Source organism: Peromyscus eremicus, chromosome 8a, assembly GCF_949786415.1.
Source record: "Peromyscus eremicus chromosome 8a, PerEre_H2_v1, whole genome shotgun sequence".
NCBI classification, from domain to species: Eukaryota; Metazoa; Chordata; class Mammalia; order Rodentia; family Cricetidae; genus Peromyscus; species Peromyscus eremicus.
The window spans coordinates 12,336,465-12,362,352 of record NC_081423.1 but is presented as its reverse complement, the minus strand read 5'-3'; the positions used below and the strand labels follow the sequence as shown (position 1 = coordinate 12,362,352).

The window sequence follows — 25,888 nt, the reverse complement described above, 5'->3', positions numbered from 1 at the left end:
CTGGGGTTTGAGCACATCCCACGGGTCACTGATTCATTAACTCTCCGATGCTGTGATACCTTAGAGTCCTCCGACCTCCCCAAAGTCACTGTTGCCACCATAGACTCCCTGTACACCGCTGTGGGGGTCGTGGTCCAACCGCACAGCCACGACAGCGACTTCTCCGCCTCCAACCAGGATCTGCAAAGAGTACTGTGGGCTCCTCCCGTATAAGGATGACTGCCTCTGTCCAACACCGTGGATCTTGTCCCCATGTCCATTCTAGCCTGCCTCAGCCGGTCGCGCATTTGTACCCCCGTCCGCAGCTGCATCTCTGCCTGTTTCCCACCTCTTTCTTGTCCCGTTGTCCCCATCTCTGGGGTCTGTCCAGTTGTCACCCTCTGCATCATTTCCTAGTCTTGGCCTCTAAGCTCCTTGGCACAGGTCCCGCCCCTAGCTAGGAGCCCTACGTTCTACCCGCTCAAGACTGGACGTCACGAACGGGCAGTTCGGGTCCACATGTAACCGGGTCAGATGGCGACTTCCACGGGCAGCCATCGGGGTTCCAGATGACCACGACTTTGCCTTACACCAGGCGCTAGAGCCCCCACGTCCTTAGGCGAGCCCCCGCCCCCGAGCGCGGGAACCGCTGTTTGGCTAGCCCCATGCTTCCGACTTGGCGTCCGCCCGGCGCGAGCGCGCATGCCCAGAGCCGGCCGCGCTGAGACGCGGGGCGCTCGGGGTGGGCAGCCCGCAAGCGCGTGCTTGTGGGGCGGGGCCGCCTACGCGCGTGCGCAGAAAGGCCAGCGCGGTCCAGCGCAGAGCTGGAGGGAGCGGTGCGGTGCGGGGCGCCGAGGTGGGTGCGCGGCAGGGGCGTGGCGGCTGGATGCGGGGTGTGGGGGGTGTCGCTGCCACCGTGCGCTGACCGGCGGCACGGACATACTGAGAGAGGGGGACACGGCGGTACTTGGTGTCTTGGTCGCAGCAGGTTAGGGGGCTCCGGAGGCTGGTGCTCCGGAGGCTGGTGCGTGACGCGGGCCCGGGTGTCAGATCCCTTTGGGCAGGCCGGGCCTTCTTCGGTCGTCGCTGCCTCCTCTCGGCTTTTGTCGTGGGAAAGACCTGCCTGTGTGTCAACCTTCCCTTGGGGCACTTTCCGTCTCTGCGGAATAGGAAATCCTCTTTCTGTATTTGCTCAAAATTGCAACAGTTCATATACCTTTGCCCTCGGAGACCTGCAACAGTTCGAACCCTTCACTTGCCAAAGATGACACAGCTGCCCCCCTGGCGCTAAGGTACTTTCCCAGCCAGAGAGCCCTATCCAGCTAGTGTCCCTGACCTGTCTGGGTCACCTGTGCCTTAGCTTGGCCCTGGGCTTCTGGAGTCTTGAATAACGTAGCCGGAGGGCAGAGCTGGCACCATATGGGGTGGGCTCCACGTGACAGAAGTCAGTCTATCAGGGATGCTGGCGGCCTGGCCACAGTTTTCCTTGACAAACCTGGTTCAGTTCAGAAACAGTTGTGCTCAGGTCTTGGATTAAGGCTTACTGAGCTAACCTTAAGCGCCAAAGGTTGCCTAAACCAACTGGCTCATAGGCAGGTATAGGTTGGCTTTTATGGCAGTGGTGTTACCGTCTTTCCAAAGTGGGTAGAGGCTCAAAATGATTTTCCTCATTTCACCATGTTCTGTTGGAAGACCAGCAGGTGACTTCCAGGCAATTTGTACAGCTGCTCCATAATTTGACACATTTGCCATTTCATCTACTTGGGGTCAAGGACTCCATTCTCATTTTTACCCCCCACCCCCCAAACCCCCATAGGCACCTGTAAATGTTCACTGAGTTGTAGAAATGAGTGTGCTCATGCTCTCTCAAGCTCTCGCTCTGCTGGTGTGAATTCTGTGTAGCCTAGGTTGGTGTCAGGATCAACCCAGATGACAAGTGATCAAGACATTTCAGATATTTGATAGTGACCATTCCTATTGAGTGCTGTGACCCCTACAAGTACTTCCTTTAATTCTGAGGATTAATCCTCACCTAATCTCCTCAGCACTCAGATAAAGACTTTATGGGATGTACTGAGTAGTGACAGGTGTATTTAGAATCTGGTCTTTATGTGAATAGGCCACATTGGTTCCACTTGTGGCTCCCCCGTGGCCTGGCATTCCTTGGGCCACGCACTCTCTTAAGTGCTTGTTGGAGGGAATAAAGATGCCATTTTCTGAGTGACAGATGTCAACTAGTGAACTAGCCATGTAATGGCTTTCAACTGGATTAAGGGTGACCTTTCGGGTTACAGAAGTAATCTAGTGATCTAGCCAGGGTTTTCATAACAACAATCAAATTCACCTCCCTGGGCCTGCAAGTTCACCTGCATGTGTACCTTGCTAGCTCTGACTAACCACACCTGCCAGGACTGTCCAGCAAGTCTCAGTGACCTTGGGTACACAGTGTTGCTCCTAATCCTCATTAGAGACTGAGCCAACCTCAGAAGACATAGTAAAGTGTTTGCCTTTGCATGGTTTCTAGTTTAAAGTACACAGGACGATGGAATGGGTTGTAGAAAACAGTTAACATTTGCCCCGTTCAGTGTTTTACCTGTTTGAGCATACCTTCTCTGTTTTGACAACTCTAAATAGAAGAAAACAAACCTTTACAAACAGCTGTTTCTGTGGCTGTTTGCAGCCATCACCTTCTAAATGCAGATAATAGTTTTTTAAGAAGCCCTCAGGCCTTTTACTGAGAACAAGCCTGAATTTCATTATATGGGAATTTTCACTCCCCTTTCGACATGTGTTTATTGAATTCATACTTCAACAGTGCTTACCGAGTATATGTGAGGCCCTGTGTTCAATGCCCAGGCCCTGGGGGTGGGGTGGGAATGAGCTGGGTGTGGTCGCATGCAATTATAGTCTCAGTAGGGAGACTGAGGCAAAAGGACCAAATTTTAGGCCAGCCTGGGCTGCAGAGCAGGACTGTGTTTCAAAACAACGACAGAAAGGGCTGGGAACATGCTCAGTAATAGGATTCTTATCTAGAGTGCACAAGGCCCTAGGCTCAATCCCCAGTGCTAAAGGGAAAAAAGAAAGAAAATGCTCTGTGTGTGTGTGTGTGTGTGTATGTGCGTGCACACACTGTGGACACAGTGTTGAGTGAGATTTGGAAGCTTCTGAGAGAGTGTGGCTTGTGAGGGACTTGGTCAGATGAATGTGTTCTGAAGCTGTAGGGCCACTGTGCTGAGTGTGGGGACTGTTGAGGTCCCATGAGACAGTCATAAAACAGAAGGGCGGGACTGAGACAAGCGGCGGCCAGGGTGGCAGGAACCAGGGCGGAAGGGGGCTCTTGGGGGTGCCTGGCAGCCAGAGGCCACAATGCATGGAGTACAGAAAGAGACAGGCTTGGGAAGGACTCAGGCTTTGAGTTTGGAGAGGTGCCAGGCAGTGGGTAAAGTGTCTTCTGATCTGGAGCTCGAGAGTGGGAAACGTTCCTGTGTGGCGTTTAAGCTGGGGAGTGAGTGGGCTGTACATACAGACTCCTGATACTATGTCCTTAAGTCACTAAATAAGGGCGAGGACTGGTTTGTAGGCTGCTGCTTTGTAGGTGGAGTAAGGGATGAGCTTTGTGTTTCTGTGAGAGACCAGGTTTTCTCTGGAGTAAAAGGGGGTGCTGAAGGCCAAAGGAACAGCCTTCCCTGGCCTTGTTGCCTTCCAGGGACTTTTCCTGTCTGCCTTTTGGGGAACTTCTAGACTGGGTGCTACTTATCTCAAAAGACCCCACTTTCCTCTCGGGTTGGACCTCTCAGTGTATTCTCACAGTTAGAACTCACAGTTAGAGAATGCCTTGCCTTCCTCCCAGGCCTCCAGCTTCTGTGCGGTCAGCCTTAGAGACAGGCAGGACTTAGGGCAGAACTGAGCGAGGCCAAGCATGTGGTGTCCACTCCATAGTCTTTCTTCCACACTGTGGGGGCCACATGGATAAGGGAAAACTGGTTCTGTCACAGAAGCCCCTGTCTGCCACAGCCTCAGAGCACTTGTCTGTGGGCTGTGCAAGCTGTTCTGTCCCCTCTAGCCTGGCATGTTTTCCTGCAAGTGACGGACCACCGCACTGTGTCTGAAACTCTGTCCTGCCTGATTTTTCACCTGTTTGTTTTGTGGTACTAGGAACTGAACCTAGGACTTCTGCCTAGTGGTAGGCAAGTGTTCTAACCACCAAACTCTATCTCCAAACTTGGTTTTGATTTTTTGAAACATGCTCTCACTGTGTAGCCTAGGCTGACCTCAAACTCATGATCCTCCTGTGTCAGCCTCCTGAGTGTTGGGATCACAGGTATGTGACTGTCTCCCAGCTTGTTACACAGTTTAATTGGTTTCTACCCACTCTCAGAGACTCTGGTGAGTCTATTATGAATAAAAACTGGTTTGCTGTTCTAAGTGTAACTCATTGTCTGGGTCTCACCGAAGGCTGCCCTTCCCTTCACCAGCCTGGCCTAGAATCACTTTGTTCCTACTCTGTAGCTACCTTCCATCTTTTCCAGCAAAGCCCTTCAGGCATTCCTGTCTTGGAAGCTTGTGGACTCTTAGAAGAATTGAGTTATGGGACATATTCCTGCCCTGGAGTATTTTTCTCTCTTCCTGGGTTCCTTCAGCCTTTCCTAGCACAACACACAAGGACACGTTCCTTTGTTAGCAGCTCAGTAAATCCCAGGCTTTTAGGCTTCTTGGAACCTGTGAGCTGGACTATAAATGTCTTTGTTTTCCCCCTTTGTGGGTGTGTGTGTATATGTGTATGTGAGTTCCTGTGTGTGGAGGCCAGAGGTCGACATTTGATGTCTCACTCAACTGCTCTCCACCTTATCTTTTGAGATAGTCTCTCTCACGGGGACCTGGGGCTTGCCAATTCAGCTAAACTGGCCAGTGAGCCCCACTGACCTCCTCTCTCTACCTCCCCAGTGTTGGTATTATAGGTATGTACCTGCTACATCCAGCCTTGTATGTGGTGGATTCTGGGGGGTTGGACACTTACATCCTCATGCTTCAATAACAAGCACTTTACCAACTGAGTCATTCTCCACCCTTAGACTGCCTTTTGATCTGAACCATAAAGATACTCACTGGCCTATGCCCTCGTTCCAGACAGTACCTAGACTCAGAAGGATCTCTGTGCTCGGTGGCTTTGTCCTTTGCTCATGTTTTCTGTGCCGCTGCCTGGGGCTAAGGCTTCCTCACCCTTCAGGACCCAGCTGAGGCAGACACTCCAGGAAGCTGTTTCTGGGCCCTGTTTCCTTGTGGGCAGAGGGCTCTGATGCCCTGTGTTTCCAGTGGTAATGCCTGTACCTTCGAGTGCTTGGTCAGTATTCTGTCCTGATCATGGCTTCCTGAGATGAGGGCTGAGGAATGCCTCACGTCTTTGCCCTCCGGCACTTGGCACCTTGGCATGCAGGAAGCATGTCTTGAATGCCTATTAAAATGATTAAGCCTTCATGACTCCCAAGCAGCTGTCTTACTTGGTCTGAAGATGTTTGCTGAGAACCTGCCATGTGCCTAGCCTTGTAAGGCACACCTGTCTCGGACACCTAACTTGGAACTCAGATCTGGAAATTCTACTGCTGCTGTCATTTGGCTGATTTTTTTCCCTCAGATTCTCATTCTGTACAAACTGAGGGGCTCTTTTCCTGGCCTGCTGTGGGAAGAAAAGAGCCCTATAGAGATCCAGCCCCTGCCTGTGTCTAGAATGGCTAGCCAAGCTTGGGTCTCAGAGTCCCACATATGATCTTAGGCACCTCTAGGAAGACCTGCATTTGAACTTCCAGCCGGCAAGCAGTCCAGCTGGCCCATGGTGCTGTGACTCAAGCCTCATTACTGGTTACATCCCTTTTGTACCTGGCACGTGCCTGCCATTGTGTGCCACCAGCAAAAGGCCCACTATCAAGTTCCCTGTAACCAGCTTCTCAGGGAGTCAGCTGTGAGCGCCAGTCACTATTAATACTTGAGAAATTCCTATGCTGTGCTTCAGGGCTGAGGCAGCATACAGCCTGCCTTCTGGGGTCACTGCATAGGACAAGTTTGTTAAGGCTTCCTACTGCTCTTCAGCCTTCAAAATTAACCTGTCTCCTTCTCTGGTTTCTTCCTTCCCAGGCACACAGAGTGTAATGTGACATTTGGGTACAGAAGCTGTAAGCTAGTGGAAGAATAGGACAATGCCTCAGTGTGCTGAAAGGGGTGGAAACTGACTTAGATAAGGGGGCACTGGCCTGGAAGGTCACTGGAGGGACCCTGAAGGAGATTTAATTAGAATGAGCTAAGAAAGGAAGGGGGGACAAATATGTCCTGCCTCTCCTCCTTCATGTCCCTTTAGAAGGAACATGCCTTCTGATTGTATCATGGGAACTGTAGTTTGCACTGTGTGACCAGGGCTCCTGAAGCTGCTGTGGGAGGGGCAGGAAGGGTGGAGGACAAGAAGGATCTCAGATTAGATGTTGTGACAAGCCAATCTCTGGACGTGGCTACGATTTGAGCTGAGTTGCAGTGGAGCATGAAGGTCATGAGATGTGGGGGATGCCTAGGAAGCAGCTGGAGGTAAGGGACCAGAGCTCACATGCATAGGTTGAGAAGAAGCTGGTATCTACAGCGGTGACATTGAGGAGACATCCACAAGAGAGCAGCCCAGGGAGTGACATCACACATGAGTGCTTTAGGGAGATAAGGGCCTGGAGTATCTGTTATGTATAGCGGCTGGGTAGTGATGTCCTAAAGGACAGAGTCTGATGCAGCCCTGCTGTCACCAACTCTTTGACGCTGAGGGCATTTAAAAGAAGAGGCAGGGCTAAAATAGGACCTTGGTGAGGGCCCAGGGAAATGAGATCAGAACCTTGGAGGGGGCCTGTCCTTGGGCCATGGCAGCAAGTGTGGATCCAGATTAAGGAAGCTCCTGCCTGACAACCTGCCCTTCTCAGAGGGCAGGGCAAGGCTGTGAGCCAACGCCTGGGAACAGGAGAGGGGCTGGAGGCAAGCCGAGAAGGCCTGCCAGGCAGCACCCAGAGCCCAACGTGATCGAGTCCCGTTAACAGATGGTTTGGTTCCCTCTCCAGCTCTGATGTGGGTGTAGAGAAGCGTGCTTCAGCTTGGCCGCCCCCCACATGGCAGCTGAGACAAGGGGACAAGGCAAGCGGGAGCTGAGGTTTGGTGTGGCTGGTCTAGGCTTAGCTGCAAAGGAGCAGAGTGAAGGGGCTGGCAGATGGGGACCAGTGCTCCAGGGGAGAAGGAGCACTGGGTATGCTAAGGCATAAGAAACGGGTTCTAGGCCTGGCGTGGTGGCACACACCTTTAATCCCAGAACTAGAGAGACAGAGACAGGCAGATCGCTGTAAGTTTGAGGCTAGCTGGTCTACAGGTGAGTTGCAGCTCTACATGGTGAGAATCTATCTGGGGCTGGGGGAGAGGAGAGAGACACAGACAGACAGACAGACACTATTTATGAATATTTGGCCTCTGGGTGGAATGAGGTTGGATGACCTGGGTATATATAATGAAGTAGAAATGTATAAATGTTTGTAATGGTGTGTGTGTGTGTGTGTGTGTGTGTGTGTGTGTGTGTGTGTGTGTGTGTGTGTGTGTGTGAGCACCAGGGGCCTGAGGCAGGGCTGCTCCACCCACCCTTCTAGTGATAACAGCACAGAGAACAAGGCTCTGGGCTGGAGGCAGGGGGCCAGAGACCTAGAGAAGAGAGGTGGCAGGGATTCCTCCAGAGAGGGGAGGTGTGTGTGGTGGTGATGGGGGTGCCATAGGCTAGTTCAGAAATAAGAAGAGAGAGAAGGAGGGTCCTGGGGGAGGAAGGTAAGAAGGAGGAGTAGGGGCTGAACAGCCTGAAGCCCAGAGTGAGTCTCATCACCCTGGCCATTGGCACCGCTCTACCCTTGAGATTCTCTTAGGTAGTGGGGCTCAGAGGAGGCTCAGAGTGGGTCTCCAAGGGAATAGTCTGGAAGCATGTCTATGTAGAACCTCTCCCATCATGACATTATGCCTGTGAAGGCCCAGGGTGGCTTGTACCCTAAATGCAACACACCCTGGGTGGTCAGCCTGCCTTCAGTCACGTCTAACAGTGATTCTGACGGCGGCGGGGCTGCTGTACCCACTTTCCTGGCAACAGACAGACCTCTCGAGAATGAAAGCCCATACTTCCTCATCTCGGTGCCTTTCAAGTCTCCTGAACACAGAAAGCTTTCCCTACTGCCGTGTGTTCTGGTCCTTTCCATGGAATGCCACTGTACCTTATCTGCCCTCCAACTGGAGTCTCCTCCAAGAAGGGTTCTACCACCCTAAGTATGTCCTAATTATCAGTGTGTCTACAAATCCACTTCCTGCCGGTGCTGCAGATATCTTGTCTTTGTATCTGCTATACCCATCTAGGTACAAGAGACCTGGGAGATATATGAAAGAAAGTTCTGAAAAGACTGGATGTGGGATGGGTGGATTAAGCTAGTGGCCCCTTACTGTCAAGGTTTCTTCTGTGCTATCCTGTGCCAGGGCTGAGGTCTAAGGAGACGATGGGCATCCAGTACTCTAGTGCCCAGGATTCCTGACAACTCCCTGAGGTCTTGTATGTCCAGCAGGTTCTTAAGAGAATGGCACATCCTTGGAGATGCGTCCCTGGTGGGTAGGAGGAGAGCTCATGCACCAAGAGGGTGTAATTGTCGCTTCTTCTTGCTTGCTAGTTGTTACCTCTGTTCTTGTCTCTGCCTTGGTCCAGATCTGCTCTTAGGCCCAGCACCCCTGCCCTGGCCCCGAAGCTGTCTAATGTGTTCCTCTCCCCTCCCCTCCTCCCTGTCTCAGTAGTATACCTCTGGGTTACCCCCACACACACCTCTCCCAGTATCTGCCCCGTGCTTACCATTTCAGATGCCCGTTCAGGTTCCCTACATGCTGGCATCTCTATTCTGAGCCACTAAACACCCCTCCCACACATTCACCACTGGGCCAGGTGCTCAGGACATGTTGGCACTCTGAGCATCTTACCAGACAGCAAACCATCACTGTCACAATAGTCATAGCCGTGCCTCCCCCGCCCCAGACATCATAGCCTGTGGCCCTCCCCCGGCCCAGGCATGGCCAGTGCCAAGTAGATGTCGAGGTTTGCTGTGTCCTTTAGTGGATGCGTATTGCACCTCCCCTGGACTGATGGGCTCTTTTTTCCCCCCATGTCCCTGTTGTTAAGATTGAAGGTCAAGCATGGGCATGCCCTGAATTATGCTAGTGTGACCTGTGTGGGAGGAACGTATGCTTGTCTGTCACATGGAAATGCCCACAGTGCCTCACTGCCCCCTTCTGTTATTCAGTGTTATCTATGATGCCTACTAGGCATCAGGTTTCCCATATGCTCAGCCTTGGGGTCCAGCCTCTCCATTCTTTATTTCTGTCCAGTGTCCCACTTCCGGTCTCCAGGAAAGCATATGGAGATTGCTAAGACTGGGGAGGAAAAGCTGAGCACTGCTGGCATGTGGCATGGTGACTAAGGTTCAGTCAGGCAGGGGCCTGGGTCATAGTCAGCTTGTTCCCGTGGCTGGAGAAGCATGGTCAGGCTAAGGCTGCACAGGGGCATAGGACTCCCTTAGGACAGTCTGTCTGCGTTTGGTGGCTGTGTGGACGTGGCTGTGGATACCTTCCCTGTACCACCAGCATTGGAGGAAACTCATGGGTGTGCTGGACTCTGCCCCTAAGCTGTTTCTGGGGGGCCACTCCATCTGGACCTTCCATGGCCCACCCACTAGCCCTTTTCTCCGCTTTCTCCACTGGACTAGACCCTCCTTTCTCCCTGACTCTTCTACCGCAGACATCAGGGTGGCTTTCTGACTGGAGATCTGGGATGTCACATATTAACTTCTGCTTCTCATCTCACACCAGTTTCTCAGTACTGCCCACTGAAGACCCCCAACTTAGTGGTGTCTCCCCCACCTTCCTTCCTGCAATGCTATCCCTCATTACCCAACTTCACCCACCCCAACCAGCTCCCCATGTCTATAGACTTGAGGTAACATCGTTGTGTGCATTTATGGTTGTGGGTCCCTTCTGGAGCCCTGTACTGTTTTATCCCCAGGGTCCAGCCTGAGGCAGGCAGGGAGGAGCAACTAACTAAGAGTTTGTGGAACGAATAAAAGTTTGGAGCAAAGGGGAGCTGTGATTGTTGTTGGCTTATCCATTCCCTGTGACAAGGACAAGTAGCTAGGAAGGGAGGCCCAGTGTCCAGGTGTTACAATGTAAACCTCAGGGCACAGTCCGTATGTCACATGCTAAGGAGTTTGTTTTCAAATCCACCTGTTTGGGAAAAGAGGTGAGAAATCAGTCTCATGACTAGAGCAGTGTTTTGGGACAGCCTCATGGTGTTGAAAAGGGAGTCCTGACCTTGCTGAGGAAGGAGCTAGGGCAGAGCTAACTGTGAAGAGGCCTACACCTCAGGGAGGGCAGTGATAGTGTGGAAGGCTCACGGGCCTTAGGATTTCAGCAGACTGGGTGTTCCTCCTGTGCAGGGACTCTCCAGCACCTCTCTCCCACTGCCTTCATCTCTAAAGTGCAGTAAATCCTGGGCCGTCAGGCTAGCCTTGGGACTGAGCGGGGTGGACTGTGCAGCCACATCTGTGGCTGAAGATGACCAGCTGGGGACCAAGTAGTCAAATGTGAGTTTATAGGGCCTGTTCTTACTCACACCACCCAGCCCTACCTCCTGGCCAGAGACCCGCCTGAAGGGATGATGGAACAGTCAAGCCAGTGTCAGTGACCATGGTTTCCTCTCAGCCCAGTCCCAGTCACCTTCCTCCTCTGTGTAATCAAAGGGCAAAACAAAGGCTTACTATAGATGGAGGTGTTGACTCCTGAGTTTCCCTGGGGCATTTGTGGTAGAAATACCTTACAGGAGCCGGGCAGCAGTGGCGCACGCCTTCAATCCCAGCACTCAGGAGGCAGAGCCGGGCGGATCTCTGTGAGTTCAAGGCCAGCCTGGTCTACAGAGTGAGATCCAGGACAGCCACCAAAACTACACAGAGAAACCCTGTCTCGAAAACCAAAAAAAAAAAAAAAAAAAAGAAAGAAAGAAAAAGAAGGAGGTATCTTGCAGGAATGCCTCTCCTCGGAGAAGACTGGCCTTGCCATGTGGCTGAGCCTGCAGCCACCTATGGCTCCTCTGAGCCTTCGATCTTATCCTTGGCAAACCCAGGGCAACACTGTGGGCAGAGGACACATTCCTATGACAGGTTGCAGGTATCCCCTGTAACATGTCATCCAATCCAGCAACATAACATTTGGGGGAACTGGAAAGCATTTCTTTCCATATACATTTTTTGTTTTAAAAAAGACATACTCTCTTCCTGTCTTCAGTAACTTGAACTTTCAAATAGTCACCATACTGGTAGAGAAAAGGCTGTAAAAGTTAGGGGAAGCCTGTGAAGTGGAGAAAGATGCAGCTCAGGGCAGGGAAGTAAAACTGTTGAAAGAGGCAGTTGGGGGCTACCACCAGAACTCAAGCTCTGGCCTCACTGCCTGTGGAAGAACTGCACCTTATTGCCACTGCAATAGTCCTCCCAGGCTCCTGAGTATCAAGTGCAGCCTCGAAAGAAAAATGCTGGGACATCTGAGCTGTCCTGGCATGTCATGCTGATGGAGTACTGTCTATAAACAGTCTCGGTTTAACCCTTGCACCAGAAATCTCTATCAGTTCGTGCCCTTCTCCATTTCCCACTGTTGTTAGCGTAAAACCCAGGCAGGCGGCACCTTCTCTGTGTGCATGTTTCGGCTCCTGCCCTGCTGGCCTCGCTGCTCCTGGTGTTGACTGTGCCTTCTAGCCACACCGCTTGCTCTTCTGAGGGGCTTTGTCCCCTTTTCACATTGTCCCCAACACTGCTGAGCTCTTCTCCCAGCTGTGGCAATTTCATTACTCCAGGTCACATGTCATCTCGTGGGAGATGTCACAGCATGGACCCTCAGTAAAGTATCTGTCACCCTGCAGACCCACTGTGTGGAGTCCCTGCTGTCTGAAACATCACCAGCTGTTGCTCCATGAGTCCACAGGGGTCAAGTGGCATTTTTCCTGCTTCCTTGGAATTGCTGGTGAGGCCCAGGGCTGAGGGCACAGGCTATAGAGTGTTTCCATCCAAGCACTTGGAACTGTAGGAGAGGGGCCAGCCAAAGATGCCACTGAGAGGACCAGCTGAGGGTGCAGAGAGGCACTTTGGGGCAATGCAGTGTTTGTGGTGACAAATCACAACCCTCAACCCTCAGGCTGAGGGAAAGTGGCTTCTTGAGCACTGCTCACAGTGGCAGCACCCGTGCAGGGTTTATGCTACTGTGTGGCCAGTCCACATTGCCCAAGCAGCAGACTAAGATGTCCTGTGTGTGCTGTGTCACCCTACGTAGTGACACGGGGCTATGCCAGGGCTACATAGAGAGAACCTGTCCCAAAACACCAAAAAAAAAAAAAAAAAAAAAAAAAAAAAAAAAAGTAAAAGAATGACTTTAATCCCAGCACTCAGGAGGTAGAGGCAGGCGGGTTTTTTGAGTTCAAAGCCAGCCTGGTCTATAGAGCGAGTTCCAGGACAGCCAGGGCTACACAGAGAAACCCTGTCTCAGAAACAAAACAAAAACAATGAATGAATAAATAAACAATTTAATTCTCCAAAGTGTGAGTATAGAAGCCTGGTTTATTTTATGTTTTTAATGAATTTCCTGCCTTCCTTACTTCCCCATCTCAATGACCAGTCTATAAAAGATATGGCTCAATTGTACTGTGTGTGTGCAAATGTAATAAAAGGTTTTGAGGGCCATACACCAAAGCAATAGTGGTAGAAACCTTTTCAGTTGAAGAGAGCTAGGACTCAAGCGATGATTTGAACAGTACTCACAAGTTTTGCTCTGTAATTTGGTCTTATCTGACCTTTTGTGATTATGCCTTCTTTTTTAATTATGTAGTTTTAATTTTTTTGTGTGTATGAGTGTTTTGCCTGCATGTATATCTGTGAACCACCCATGGCTTCTGATGCCCTGGAACTGGAGTTACAGGTGGCTGTGAGCGGCACCATGTGGGTGCTGGGAACCAAACCCCAGTCCTCTAGAAGAACAGCCGGTGCTCCCAACCTCTAAGCCATCTCTCCAGCCCGATTATGTACTCCTTTATCACATGATAAAAGCATCCTGAGCCCATCTTTTAAAAGATTTTTGAGTTTTGCTTTATTTTATAATTATGAGTGTTTTGCCTGCATGTACATATATGCACCATATGCATGCCTATTGACCTTAGAGGTCAAAAGAAGGCGTCAGACCCTCTGAAATTACAAGGTAGCTGAGCTTATTTTATAGATGCCTGGAGAAAACCTCATGTGCCTAGCCCCAGTAACATATGGTTCCCTTTGAGTGGAATGTGAGGAGGAGAGACCATTGGGATGCATTGTCTCAGTGTTCCTCCAGCTCCAGCTCATTCCATAACCTCTTGTAAGAAAGCAGCACTCTGTGCCTGGTCCTTCCTGAAGGAATTCTTTGAACAGTAGCTCCATCACTTTTGGAGGCTTCAGTTTAATGTTCAACCTGGAATGGGTTGGTGTGCTCTGCTCAACTCCTGTTCTATTTATAAATGTTTTTATTCCACTCAGGGGAAACAGGTCCTTGTCACCACAAAGAATGGGCCTGTGGTGGCTCTGTAGGTGGGAAATGGTGCAGCATGGCCTGGGCATGGCTGAGGGGAAGCAGGCAGGCGGGCCTACTGCTTTCTGAGACATACAAGAGGGATTCCCCACCCTGCCAGTCAGCCACAGGACTGGTCCTGCTCTAAGCAAGGCTGTCCCACTGGGACACATTAACATCTATCTAATATGGTTACAGTGCTGGCAGCAATTTTGGGTTCTGTGTGTGGTGCCAGACACTAAACTCCAGGCCTCAGTCATGGCTAAGTACTGTACCACTTAGCTACACCCTCAGCCCCAGAAAACCTTGTTTTAATTAATGATTAATTGAAGGAAGCCCCTAAGACTTATCAGTAGGGGCTGAAGAGATGGCTTAGTGATTAAGAGGATGTGGATTCAGTCTCAGCACCCACATGATGCCTCAAGGCTGGCTGCCATTCCAGTTCCAGGGGATCCAATGCCTTTTTCTGGCATGCACGTGAACACTCATGCACATAAAATAAAAAGAATCAACTCTTTTCTTCTCTTTTACTTTTTTTGAGGTAGTGTCTCACTGTGTAGCTCTGACTGTCCTGGAATTCCCTATGTAGACCAGGCTAGCCATGAACTCACTGAGATCTGCCTGCCTCTGCTTCTCAAATGCTGGGATTAAAGGCGTTTACCACCACACCTCGCCCTTTTTCTTTTTTTAAGTGGAAGGAATTCTGGACCAGGGTATGGTGATGCACAGCTGTAATTTCACAACTTAGAAGGCCATGGCAGGATGATCACAGCTTCAAGGTTAGTGTGTGATACATAGTAAGACTATCATTTTAAGAAAAAAAAAATGTGCTGGGCAGTGGTGGTGGTGCACACCTTTAATCCCAAGCACTCAGGAGGCAGAGGCAGGCAGATCTCTGTGAGGCCAGCCTAGTCTACAGAGAATAATTCTAGGACAGCCAAGGCTACACAAAGAAACCTGTCTGGAAAAAACAAATAACAAATAAAATTCTTTTTAACTCAGTAGCATTGTCTTTCTCTGTTCATTTTCTACTTGAATTTTCTAGATACAAGAGACATCAGAGTGGTGTGGATATTTACCTAAACGCACTGAAGACAACTCCCGTGACGTTGTTGGATGCTCTACCATCCAGATCAGGAAGGTCAGCCCAGTGTGCATGAGTGACTATTGGGCTTGTGTGCTTGGGACAGCAGTCTTTGGTGGAAGCTTTAGAACCCAAACCAATGGGCTGTTATAGCTCACTGTGCATGGCCTCTTAGTATATCTCACCCTTTGCCTTTCCCCTCAACTGTCCTCTCCTCTCCCTTCCCCTCCCTTCCACTGCCCTCTCTCCTCCTCTCCCTTCTTCTCTCTCTTGTTTTCTGGGTGGGAGGCCAAACCTTAGGCCTCTCGCACACTAGACAGGTGCTCAGGTGCTCTACAGCTGAGCTCCATTCAGCCCTTACTTTTTTTTTTAATTTTATGTGTATGAGTGTTTTACCTCCACATATCTATATTTGCACCACATAATGCCTTTATTTTAGGTTTATTTTTTAATAATAATTTTCTCATTTTTGAAATTATAATGTAATTACATCATTTCCCCTTGGCCTCTTTTTCTTTGTTACACACACATACACACACTTCTAAATATGTAGACATGACCTGTTTAGTCCATGTAATGTTTACTTGTATAGATATGATTTCAAGACTGACCACTTGGCCTTTAATGACCGACTGGGGGCTCTTCCACAGGGAAGACTGTTTCTCCCACTCTCAGTGCTCCTTAGTTGCATGTACTGCTCTGTCTAAGGCTAAGATGTTTGTTTAGACAGGGTCTCACTGGGTAGCCCTGTCTGGCTCAGAACTCACTGTTAGGTGACCAGATTAGCCTTGAACTCACAAAGAGTCCCTGTCTGCCAAGCACTGGGATTAAAGGCATGCAACACTTTGCTCTGCAAGATTTATTTTTACTTTATTTATTTATTTTTTATTGGTTTTTAGAGACAGGGTTCCTCTGTGTAATAGACCTGGTTGTCCTGGAACTTACTCTGTAGACCAGACTGGCCTCGAACTCACAGAGATCCACCTGCCTCTGTCTCCCAAATGCTGGGAATAAAGGTGTGCATTATTTTTTTAATGTATTTTACTTTATGTGTAGGAGTGCTTGGCCTGTATGTATATATGTGCACCATGTGGTGCCTGGTGCCTATGGAAGCCAGAAGAGGGTGTCCTGGAACTGGAGTTGTGAGCCACCATTGTTGTAGAATATTCCTTTACACTGTGTGAAGACGTGTCACTGTGATTGGTTTAATAAAAACTAAACGGCCAATAGCTAGGCAGGAGGTATAGGTGGGACTTCTGGACAGAGAGAGCTCTGGGAAGAAGAAGGGCAGAGTCGCCAGCCAGATGCAGAGTAACCATTCACACAATGGTACGCAGATACAGATGCACATGTAGGCAAAACACCCATACAGGTAAATAAGATTAATTTTAAATGTGTTTTGTTTTTGGAGACAGGGTTTCTCTGTGTAACAGCCCTAGCTGTCCTGGAACTCACTTTGTAGACCAGGCTGGCCTCAAACTCCCAGAGATCCGCCTATCTCTGCCTCCCGAGTGCTAGGATTAAAGGCATGCATCGCCACCACTTGGCTTAAATTTTAAATGTTTTTTTTTTATAATTTATTTTTATTTTTTGTGCATTGGTGTTTTGCCTGCATATATGTCTGTGTAAGGATGCCAGATCCCCTTGAAACTGGAGTTACAGACAGTTGTAAGCCACCATGTGAGTGCCAGGAATTGAACCCCAGTCCTCTGGAAGAGTAGCCAGTGCTCTTAACCACTGAGCCATCTCTTCAGACCCTCTTAAATGTTTTTTAAAAAGAAGATTTATGCCTGGCAGTTGTGGTCCACGTCTTTAATCCCAGCACTCTGGAGGCAGAACTCTATGAGACCAACCTGGTCTACAGAGCAAGTTCCAGGACAGCCAAGGCTACACAGAGAAACCCTGTCTTCAAAAACCAAAAAAAAAAAAAAAAAAAAAAAAAAGCCGGGCGGTGGTGGTGCCCGCCTTTAATCCCAGCACTTGGGAGGCAGAGATAGGCGGATCTCTGTGAGTTCGAGGCCAGCCTGGGCTACAGTGTGAGTTCCAGGACAGGCTCCAAAGCTACACAGAGAAACCCTGTCTTGGGGAAAAAAAAAAAAAAAAGGAAGATTTATTTTGTTGTTTTATGTATGATCATTTCTCTGCATTTGTTTATATGCCCCACATGTGTGCTTTGCCTGCAGAGGACAGAAGAGGATGTTGGATCCCTTAGAACTGGAGTTACAGACAGTTTTAAACTCCCTGAACTGGTTGCTGGGAATTGAACTCAGGTCCTCTGGAAGAGAAGTAAGCACTCTTAGCCATGCAGCCATCTCTTGGGCCCACAGAGTCAGGCTTTCAAAGCATTACTGGGAACCTGTCCCTAGCTTTTCGTTACTTGGAACACATGGCCTGTTCTGGTAACAAATAAATTCTGTGAAAAGAAGTTGTTCTCCAGAGTTAGTGATGACTTCTCAGAGCAATTATTTATCTTCCTGGTCCTTTTTAGACGAATAAAAACAAAGCAAAGTTCTTTAAAATGTGAACTTTCAGTGCATGTACTGAAACTGCTTTCAATCCTGCAGGCTGTGTGGGATGACTGACTGGTTGACGGAAAGCCCCCAAGGACGGGGCTGCAAGATTTAGCTGCTCTTAGTTCCCTTCCTGGCAGCCTGGGAACTACCTCCCAGGCACCTCAGGCACCATGGACTCCCCAGGGTACAACTGCTTTGTGGACAGGGACAAGATGGACGCATCCATCCAGGACCTGGGGCCAAAGGAACTGAACTGCACAGAGCTGCAGGAGTTGAAGCAGCTGGCACGACAGGGCTACTGGGCTCAGAGCCACGCCCTGCGGGGGAAAGTGTACCAGCGCCTGATCCGGGACATCCCCTGCCGCACGGTCACACCTGACGCCAGCGTGTACAGTGATATTGTGGGCAAGATTGTGGGCAAGCACAGCAGCAGTAGCTTGCCCTTGCCTGAGTTTGTGGACAACACTCAGGTGCCCACCTACTGCCTGAACACACGGGGTGAGGGGGCTGTGCGCAAGATTCTCCTGTGTATCGCCAATCAGTTCCCCGACATCTCCTTCTGCCCTGCCCTGCCTGCTGTGGTGGCCCTGCTGCTGCACTACAGCATTGACGAGGCTGAGTGTTTTGAAAAGGCCTGCCGCATCTTAGCTTGCAATGACCCCAGCAAGAAGCTCATTGACCAGAGCTTCCTGGCCTTCGAGTCCTCCTGCATGACATTTGGGGACCTGGTGAACAAGTACTGCCAGGCGGCCCACAAACTGATGGTGGCTGTATCAGAGGACGTCCTGCAGGTCTACTCTGACTGGCAGCGATGGCTGTTTGGGGAGCTGCCCCTCAATTATTTTGCTCGTGTTTTTGATGTCTTCCTTGTAGAAGGCTACAAGGTATTGTACCGTGTCGCTCTGGCCATCCTCAAGTTCTTCCACAAGGTGAGAGCAGGACAGCCCATCGAGTCCGACAATGTAAAGCAAGACATCCGCATATTTGTCAAGGACATTGCCAAGACAGTGTCCCCTGAGAAACTACTAGAGAAGGCTTTTGCCATCCGCCTGTTTTCCCGAAAGGAGATCCAGCTCTTGCAAATGGCCAATGAGAAAGCACTAAAGCAGAAGGGCATTACTGTCAAACAGAAGAGGTAGGTGGGCCCCAGGATCATGTGCATGCGTGCTCATGCCTCTGGGGTGTGGGGTGGGGGTGTGGGGGTGTGGGGGTGCGGGGGTGTGTGCGGTAAGCATATTGCATCTGTGGAATGGGGAGCTTTAGTGGAATGCATCCTCAAGATCTGAGCATGAGCTTGTCCTGCCAGCCATTGGTCTGCTTCTAGTCTTCTGTCTGTCTACCTGCTCACAAGTGGACAGAAAGACACTAGAAACCAGGAAACTCTGTAGTTATGGCCTTAAGACAAGGAAGCTGATGCTGCCAGGTGGTCAGAAGGTCCAGCAGTTGCCAGGCTGGCCTCCTAGGGGTCACATGAGAACAGCTCCTGCTCTGCCCTTCCAGCTCCAAGCTTCATGACTGGCATTCCTCTGAATGCTGGTTCTGGGCTCCCTGTCCCTGGGGTACAGGGTTGGGAGAGTCATGGTGTCTGACACCTGACACTATAGACTGCTGTAGGCATGGCAGCTGGTGTGGAGTTCACTTTCTCCTAGGCCCAAAGGAAGGCATACCTGGGATCCATGCCCACCACTAACCTCACCTTGTCTGTTTTATTTTTCTTCTTCTCCGTGTCCGTTGCTTCCTCCTGTTTCTCAGTGTCTCACTTTCTAAAAGGTAGGTCTGAAACCACACCTTGAACGAAGCTTGGCCTCTCTGCCCTGCCTCTCTTCAGCCAGCTCTGGCTTGGCTGCTCACTGTCTCCCAAGCCCACCTGGCTCTCCTGGGTGGCTTCTGCTTGCTGCTTTAGCCTGATTGATACAGGCACTATCTGTCTGTCTGTCTGTCCATCTTTCTGCCTCACTTGTGAGATCTGCTGGTGCTTGGCTGGCTCTGCAGCCTTACCTTGCTGGAGGCTTACTTCATTTGTCCTGGTTTCTTAAAGAAAAGGGCTTTTGTCCCCCACACCCCTAGGCTGGGCACTCTCCCATGTATCAGGTGGGAGGTGGGGCTTCTAGGAATTATTTCACCCCATTTCCAGCTGGCACCTAGAGCCAGACTGCAAACCTGGCTGAGTAGGTGAGAGATCCTCTCCAGGCTATGTACCAAAATGAAACCGTGGTGCCTGAGGGTAGGGGTACAGTCAGGACTGGTCACTGTGGCGCCTCAGGGTAGGGGTACAGTCAGGACTGGTCACTGTGGCGCCTCAGGGTAGGGGTACAGTCAGGACTGGTCACTGTGGCGCCTCAGGGTAGGGGTACAGTCAGGACTGGTCACTGTGGGCTCTCACCCTTCCCCACTTTTCCCAGGCAGTTTGTGCACTTGGCTGTCCATGCAGAAAACTTCCGCTCAGAGATCGTCAGCGTGAAGGAGATGAGAGACATCTGGTCCTGGATCCCCGAGCGTTTTGCCCTCTGCCAACCCCTCTTACTTTTCTCCTCGCTGCAGCACGGGTACAGCCTAACCAGGTGAGGCGCCCCAAGACTTTGAGACCACATCCTGTGCTCCACGAAGTCATGGGGTGGCTGGAAGTGAGCCTTTGAACCTAAGATCCTGATAAGGTCTTGCCTCATCCTCTGAGGCCTGAGAATCAGGAGCATCTTTCCCTGGCCCTCCATCATTCCCAGGCTTTGGAGACTTTGGAAGTTGTTGCTGTGTGCACCACACCTGAGGGCACTATGTGGGTATCATAAAGACACAAAAATCAAAGTTCCCGTCTTAGGAGCTCAGAATTACTAGGGAGATGTCACCTGAACAGCTGGCCCTGGTCTCCCTGCTACCCTCACCCACTGTGTCCATCACAAGCCTGGGCCAGGTACCCCTTTTTGAGGCTCTGACTGTCTGTGTAAGCACCTGTACTCTAGTAGGGACGCACTGCCCTCCAAGCTAGATCGGTTGGGTCCAGTTAGTATTCAAATCTCAAATGACAGTTCACAAACTCTGGCCCACCCTCCCCCAGCCACAGGTCCCCTGCCTGCAACCACACAAGCATTTCACCTTAGTTAAGAGTCACTTCTCAACAGGTGGTGGTGGCGCACACCTTTAATCCCAGAACTCAGAGGCAGAGGCAGGCAGCCTCTGAGTTCCAGGATAGCCAAGGCTACACAGAGGAACCCCCCCATCCCCATCGCCCTCCACCCCCATCTTCTCCCAGCCCCAGGGACACCTGAGCATCACAGTGGCAAGCCTCTCACCTTCCTCACATGTCCAGGGCTGAGCTTTCCTGTTTCTCTGGTTCCTGCTTCCCTGTTGCTTTCAGCACTCAGATTTGCCTGAGGGGGAATGCACTGTGACTCTCCTTCATACCAGGGCAGCCTGGCCTGGCCAAAGTGACATTGCAAGGTCCGTAGCTACTGTGGACAGAGGTGATGGGAAAAGAGCATAGTCCCTAGGCCTCTCTACCCTAGACCTTGGGACTAACAGTTAGCGGTGCTAACAAGAGGTGCCAGGGAGGACATGCAAGGTAGCACGTGTGGTCTCTGCCCCCAGGTTCTATTTCCAGTGTGAAGGACATGAGCCTACCCTCCTGCTCATCAAGACCACGCAAAAGGAGGTGAGGAGCCTGGTTTCCAGGGCTGATGCCAATACCTGAGTGTGAGATATGGTCCCAGCATGGAGCTTGTTCTCATGCTTGAGAGCCACAGGGGAAGACAAAATGACCCAGAGGGTACACTTCCCTAAACTCAGTCCTCTCCCACAACCTTTTGCCCTCAGTGGTGGGAAAATGCAATATAGAACACCCCTAAGCTGGGACTTGGTCACTCAGCATGCCTGAACGAGAGGACGTTCCTGAGGACAGGAAGCTACCCCAGAAGGTCTCACTCAGCCTTCCTCCCTAGGTTTGTGGTGCCTACCTGTCAACAGACTGGAGCGAAAGAAATAAGTTTGGAGGCAAACTGAGCTTCTTTGGAACCGGAGAATGCTTTGTTTTTAGGGTGAGTTGGGCTGACTGTGGGGTCCCTCTGCCTACTCCTTCCTTCCTCAGCTATTCCTGTCTCTTCAGACATTCTGAGCACTTCATCGGCCCTCCAAGACTGAGAGTAGGTCTAGCATCTGTCCTGGGCCAGGGTATTGTCTGACCCCTGGCTGTCACAGAGGCTGTCTGGAGGGCTTCAGAAATCACCAGGCCATGTACCTGGGCACCCCAGCACAAGAGCCTTGGTTCATTTTCATTGTAGCAAATATCCTAAAACATACTCTTTATTTACTTCTGGATTTTGCTGGGTAGACTATGAGCACCCCAAGAGCTAGCAGGGCCTCATCTGCTAATGTGTGCCATTGCCACAGTCCCTCACTTAGGGACTCACCTCACAGCAGATTCTCCACCCGCAGGATGGAGATGGGCTGTAGCTTTGGAGCAGGAAGGCCCAGTGAGGTGCCACATGCCAGTTACTCTGACTGCCACCCATTCATCCCCAGCTGCAGCCAGAGGTGCAGCGTTACGAGTGGGTGGTCATCAAGCATCCAGAGCTGACTAGGCCGACATCCTTCAAGTCCTCAGAGGCTGCAGCCACTCCTTCCCTCCTTAGCCACTCCATCTCTTCAGACCCTGCTGATCGGCTCTCACCTTTCCTGGCTGCCCGGCACTTCAACCTGCCCTCCAAGACTGAATCCATGTTCATGGCTGGGGGCAATGACTGCCTCATCATTGGTAGGCACCTGTTCCCTTCAGTCTGGGAGGAGGACATGGGGGATCGAGGGTAGCTGAAAATGGGAGATAAGGGCTAGCAAACAAGCATGAGCCAGGCCAGCCAGGCCCAGGGAAACTTGTAGTCCAAAGATCTCTTTACTGAGATTGCTATTTAACAGACCCTTCAGGGACAGAGATGATGGGGTGTCTAGGCATGGGGTGGTGGTTAGAGCAGAATGTCATCTGTTCCCTTGTATACCCCACAGGGGGAGGAGGTGGCCAAGCACTCTACATTGACGGGGATCTGAACCGCGGCCGCACTGGACACTGCGACACCTTCAACAACCAACCCCTCTGCTCCGAGAACTTCCTCATCTCAGCTGTGGAGGCCTGGGGCTTCCAAGACCCTGACACCCAGTGATGGGTCTGCGTTGATGGTGACTGAGCCACGTTGTGGAGTGATGGGGCGGAGGCCAAGCTGCCTCTTGAGGGAGCAGGGAGTGAGTGAGACACCACCCCTATGAAGCAGTCAGGCTTGGTGCGCAGTGGGGACGTCACTGTCACGAGCCAAGCCTGGCTGCTGCTTGGACTGGCTGCCCCTCTGCCTTGGACTTGTTAGGCTAGGACCCTGAACCCTCCTACTTCTGAGCTTGAGGGGCTGTTATACTCCCAATGCTGTCCAGTGTCTGCCCTCACCCAGGGTCCTGGCTCTGCGTGGAGGGGTCCTGTGCCCAAGATTGCCCAGGCCTACCTTGCTCTGCCCCTGGGCCTCAGCCCTTTGTAGGGAAAGGGCAAAGGAATCTTCTTGCCAAATGTGGGTCTGTGGTGCCCCCTGCTGGTTCTTTGGCTCTGTAGCGCCTCAGGCCTCTGACCCTCTGAGGCTTCTCTGAGCTACATTTGCTGCTCCAGGATAGGATGGGGAGGGCAGTATTGTGCAGGGCTCTGCAGCTTCTCCTGTCCTAGAAGGATGAGGGCTGGAGAGCTGTCTTTTGTCTTTGTGTGTCTGCAGAGCCGGAAGCTCTTGCTGCACCTCACTGCAAGTCCACACCTGAAGGTGGCCTCTGGAGAGACTTTCTTTGACCAACCTGGCCAGTCAGCTCCCTTTCCAGGGTTCTCCTCAGAGATAACTGGGCTCAGTGAGGCTTTTGCCCTCCTGCTGTACATCCCTGTAGCCCCCTCGAACTCCTGTAGTCTTGGTGACTCCTGTGTTTTCTTTCCTTGTCACTGTAGTGACTGAGGCCCAGGGTCACCCGAACCCTAGCATGGCATGCTTGTCTCAGTTCACCCTTCTGCCTTCCCCTCAGGCCTGTGGTTCCCTGTTCGCACAGCATTTGATAAACCAGTGTGACTTTCAGATCCCTGTGCTGTCACGATGGCTAGCCACATGCCATGTTTTCTGTGTGCTACCCCTTCTACCTTCCAGTCTCTGGATGTCTGTGCTTCTTGAGCCCTGTACTGGCCTGGCACACAGGAGATGCCAAGGGAAGTACCACCTCCGAGAGGACTGCAGCAAGCTCCATTTCCCCAGGACCTTCCTCCCACCCTGTGACCTCCCTCAGCTGGTCCTGAGGGTCTAGGCACCACAGAGGAAGAGAGAAGAAGCAGTGGCCCAAATGGCTGTGCTGGGGCCACAGAAGTCTGGATCATACGGACAGTTGCCCGGTTCCCCCATGACTATGTCTGCCATGCCTCATCAGCACTGGTTCCCACATGACTGTGTCTGGCATATCTCAGTCAGCATGTGTCACACCAATGCTCGTCTCCGTGATGATACTCTTGCTGTGGGAGGTTTATCCTTCCCTGGCACAAGAAGCAGGGCAGGGAGGAGCCCTCTGAAATTTTGGGCCATCTGGTAAACCTGAATAGAACTTTGGATTCTGCACAGTGGACCGCTTCTCCCACCATGCTGGCTTCTGGGACAGGTTGATCTGACTCTCTAGAGGGAAGATGTACTGGGAGGAACTGTTGTTGCTCACCTCCACAGAGGGTTGTAGCCCCTACCACCCATTCCTTGAGCCCATGGTCCCAGGCCTGTAATCCCAACTTTGGTGTTCACTTAACACCGTCTTGGTTTTTGTTATTGTTGTTTCTGGCAAGATCTTACTAGGTAACCTATTTGGTCTAGAACTCCCTATGTAGCCCAGGCTAGCCTGGAAATCCCTATGTAGCCTAGGTTGGCCTCAAAATCATGACCTGCCTCAGCCTCCTAAGTGCCAGGCTCAGAGGCATTAAGCTCAGCACTTTCCTCTTGCATTAACTCTGAGGCCCCCCAGGACTTTTCCAGGCTGTGCCATCATGATGCTCACCCATGCGTTGCCACTGGGACTCGGGTGCCTGTCAGAACCAGATTAAGTTGACTGGGCAGTGTGCGCAGGGCCCTGCAAGGTTCCTGACTGGGTAGTAGATTTCTTGTTTTGTGTGGCCCCCACTGGCCTTCCTGGGGGTCCAGCCCAAGAAGACTGGTCGATACTTAGTCATGATTACATCATAAGCAAAGTTCTTAGCTTTTACCCACAGCATACTCAGTTCTTTAAATTTAATATCTCCTTTTTTCTGACTTTTCTACCAAAAGGCCTGTGTCATTCTCTTTATATTTTTATTCTTATCTGATACTGAGTGTTTCTACTTAGTATTTATTAATATTTTCTATTATTTATTAGCTTTTGATGTTAAAAACAAGCCAAAACTTGATGGCATTGTATAAGAAGTTATATTTTATCAGCATTTAAATATTTGTTTTTAAAACAAATATTGAACTTAATGTAAGCCAGTTCGTTAAACTAACTTTGTTAATATACACCGTATGCCTTGGGGACCTCAGAAAACCAGTTTGTACTTTGGTTTTGTTTGTGACAAGAGCAGTGTCATGTAGCTTGGGCTAGCCTTGAACTCTCTCTGTGCTCCCACACCCCACATGTTCGGATCACAGGTGTACCACTTTGCGTGGTAATGATCAGCTCATTTTAAAAATAATTTATGATACAACAGTGGGTGTTGGCATTTTAAGAATTTCTCTATTGTAATTATTGAACTAAATTACTATTTTAGTTTTTCTTATGTTTGTGAGCTGCCATGTGGGTGCTGGGCATTGAACCCGGGTCCTCTGGAAGAGCAGCCAGTGCTCCTAACCGCTGAGCCATCTCTCCAGCCCCACAGTTTTTCCTATTTTTGTCATCTGCTTGCTTTTATTTTTCCAGTTCTTCCAGCACTTTGTTTTAGAGCACTCTGGATTTCACATTTTCAAGTTTCTCTTACTCATTTCCGGAGTCATTTCCTAGAGCTTTTCTGGTCTCCTTTAGGTTTGTACTCATTTTTTTTAAGATGCTGAGGATTGAACCTAGGACCCTATACATGCTAGGCAAATTCTCTAAAATGTCCTCAGCCCTACATTTGTGTCTTGAACTGGTTTTCAGTTTACATCAGAATTGCTGAGATGGAAGTTTTTGTAGATCCTCATCCACTTGTCCACTGTAAATATCAAAACAATTGACCAAGTGACATGCCTCAATCCCAGCAATCAGAAGGTAGAGGCAGGTGGATCTCTGTGAGTTTGAGCCCAGCCTGTTCCAGACCAGCCAAGACTACATAATGAGACCCTGTCTTAAAAAATATTGGAGAGAGGGGTTGTTTGGAGGGAAGGCTCAGCATTTAGAGCACTGGCTGCTCTTCCAGAAGATCCGGGTTCGATTCCCAGCACCTACATGGCAGCTCACAATCATCTATAAATCCAGTTCCCAGGGATCCAGGCCCTTTCTGGCCTCTGTGGGCATTGTACCAGTGTGGTACATAGACATATATATAGACAAACCACTCATACACATAAAATAAAAGTAAAGGAAAAAATAAAACAGAAATTAGCATAGATGCAGCCCCTGACTAAACCACAAGCCTGTTTTTCCACTTGACAGGAATAAATGCAGTTTTTACAGATACCTG

The 25,888-nt window shown here is 50.5% G+C and overlaps 1 protein-coding gene across 1 annotated transcript; it reads left to right on the top strand.

The window, feature by feature from the left end:
• The first annotated feature begins 774 nt into the window (after positions 1-774).
• Positions 775-23,739, top strand: Tbc1d24 (TBC1 domain family member 24). Its single transcript, XM_059270171.1, has 9 exons — positions 775-835; positions 14,678-14,773; positions 16,900-17,002; positions 17,281-18,364; positions 19,632-19,790; positions 20,812-20,875; positions 21,162-21,257; positions 21,742-21,973; positions 22,219-23,739. Exons 4-9 carry the CDS (start codon positions 17,400-17,402, stop codon positions 22,371-22,373), a joined length of 1,671 nt encoding a protein of 556 aa, XP_059126154.1. The 5' UTR covers positions 775-835; positions 14,678-14,773; positions 16,900-17,002; positions 17,281-17,399; the 3' UTR covers positions 22,374-23,739.
• Positions 23,740-25,888: the final 2,149 nt, after the last annotated feature.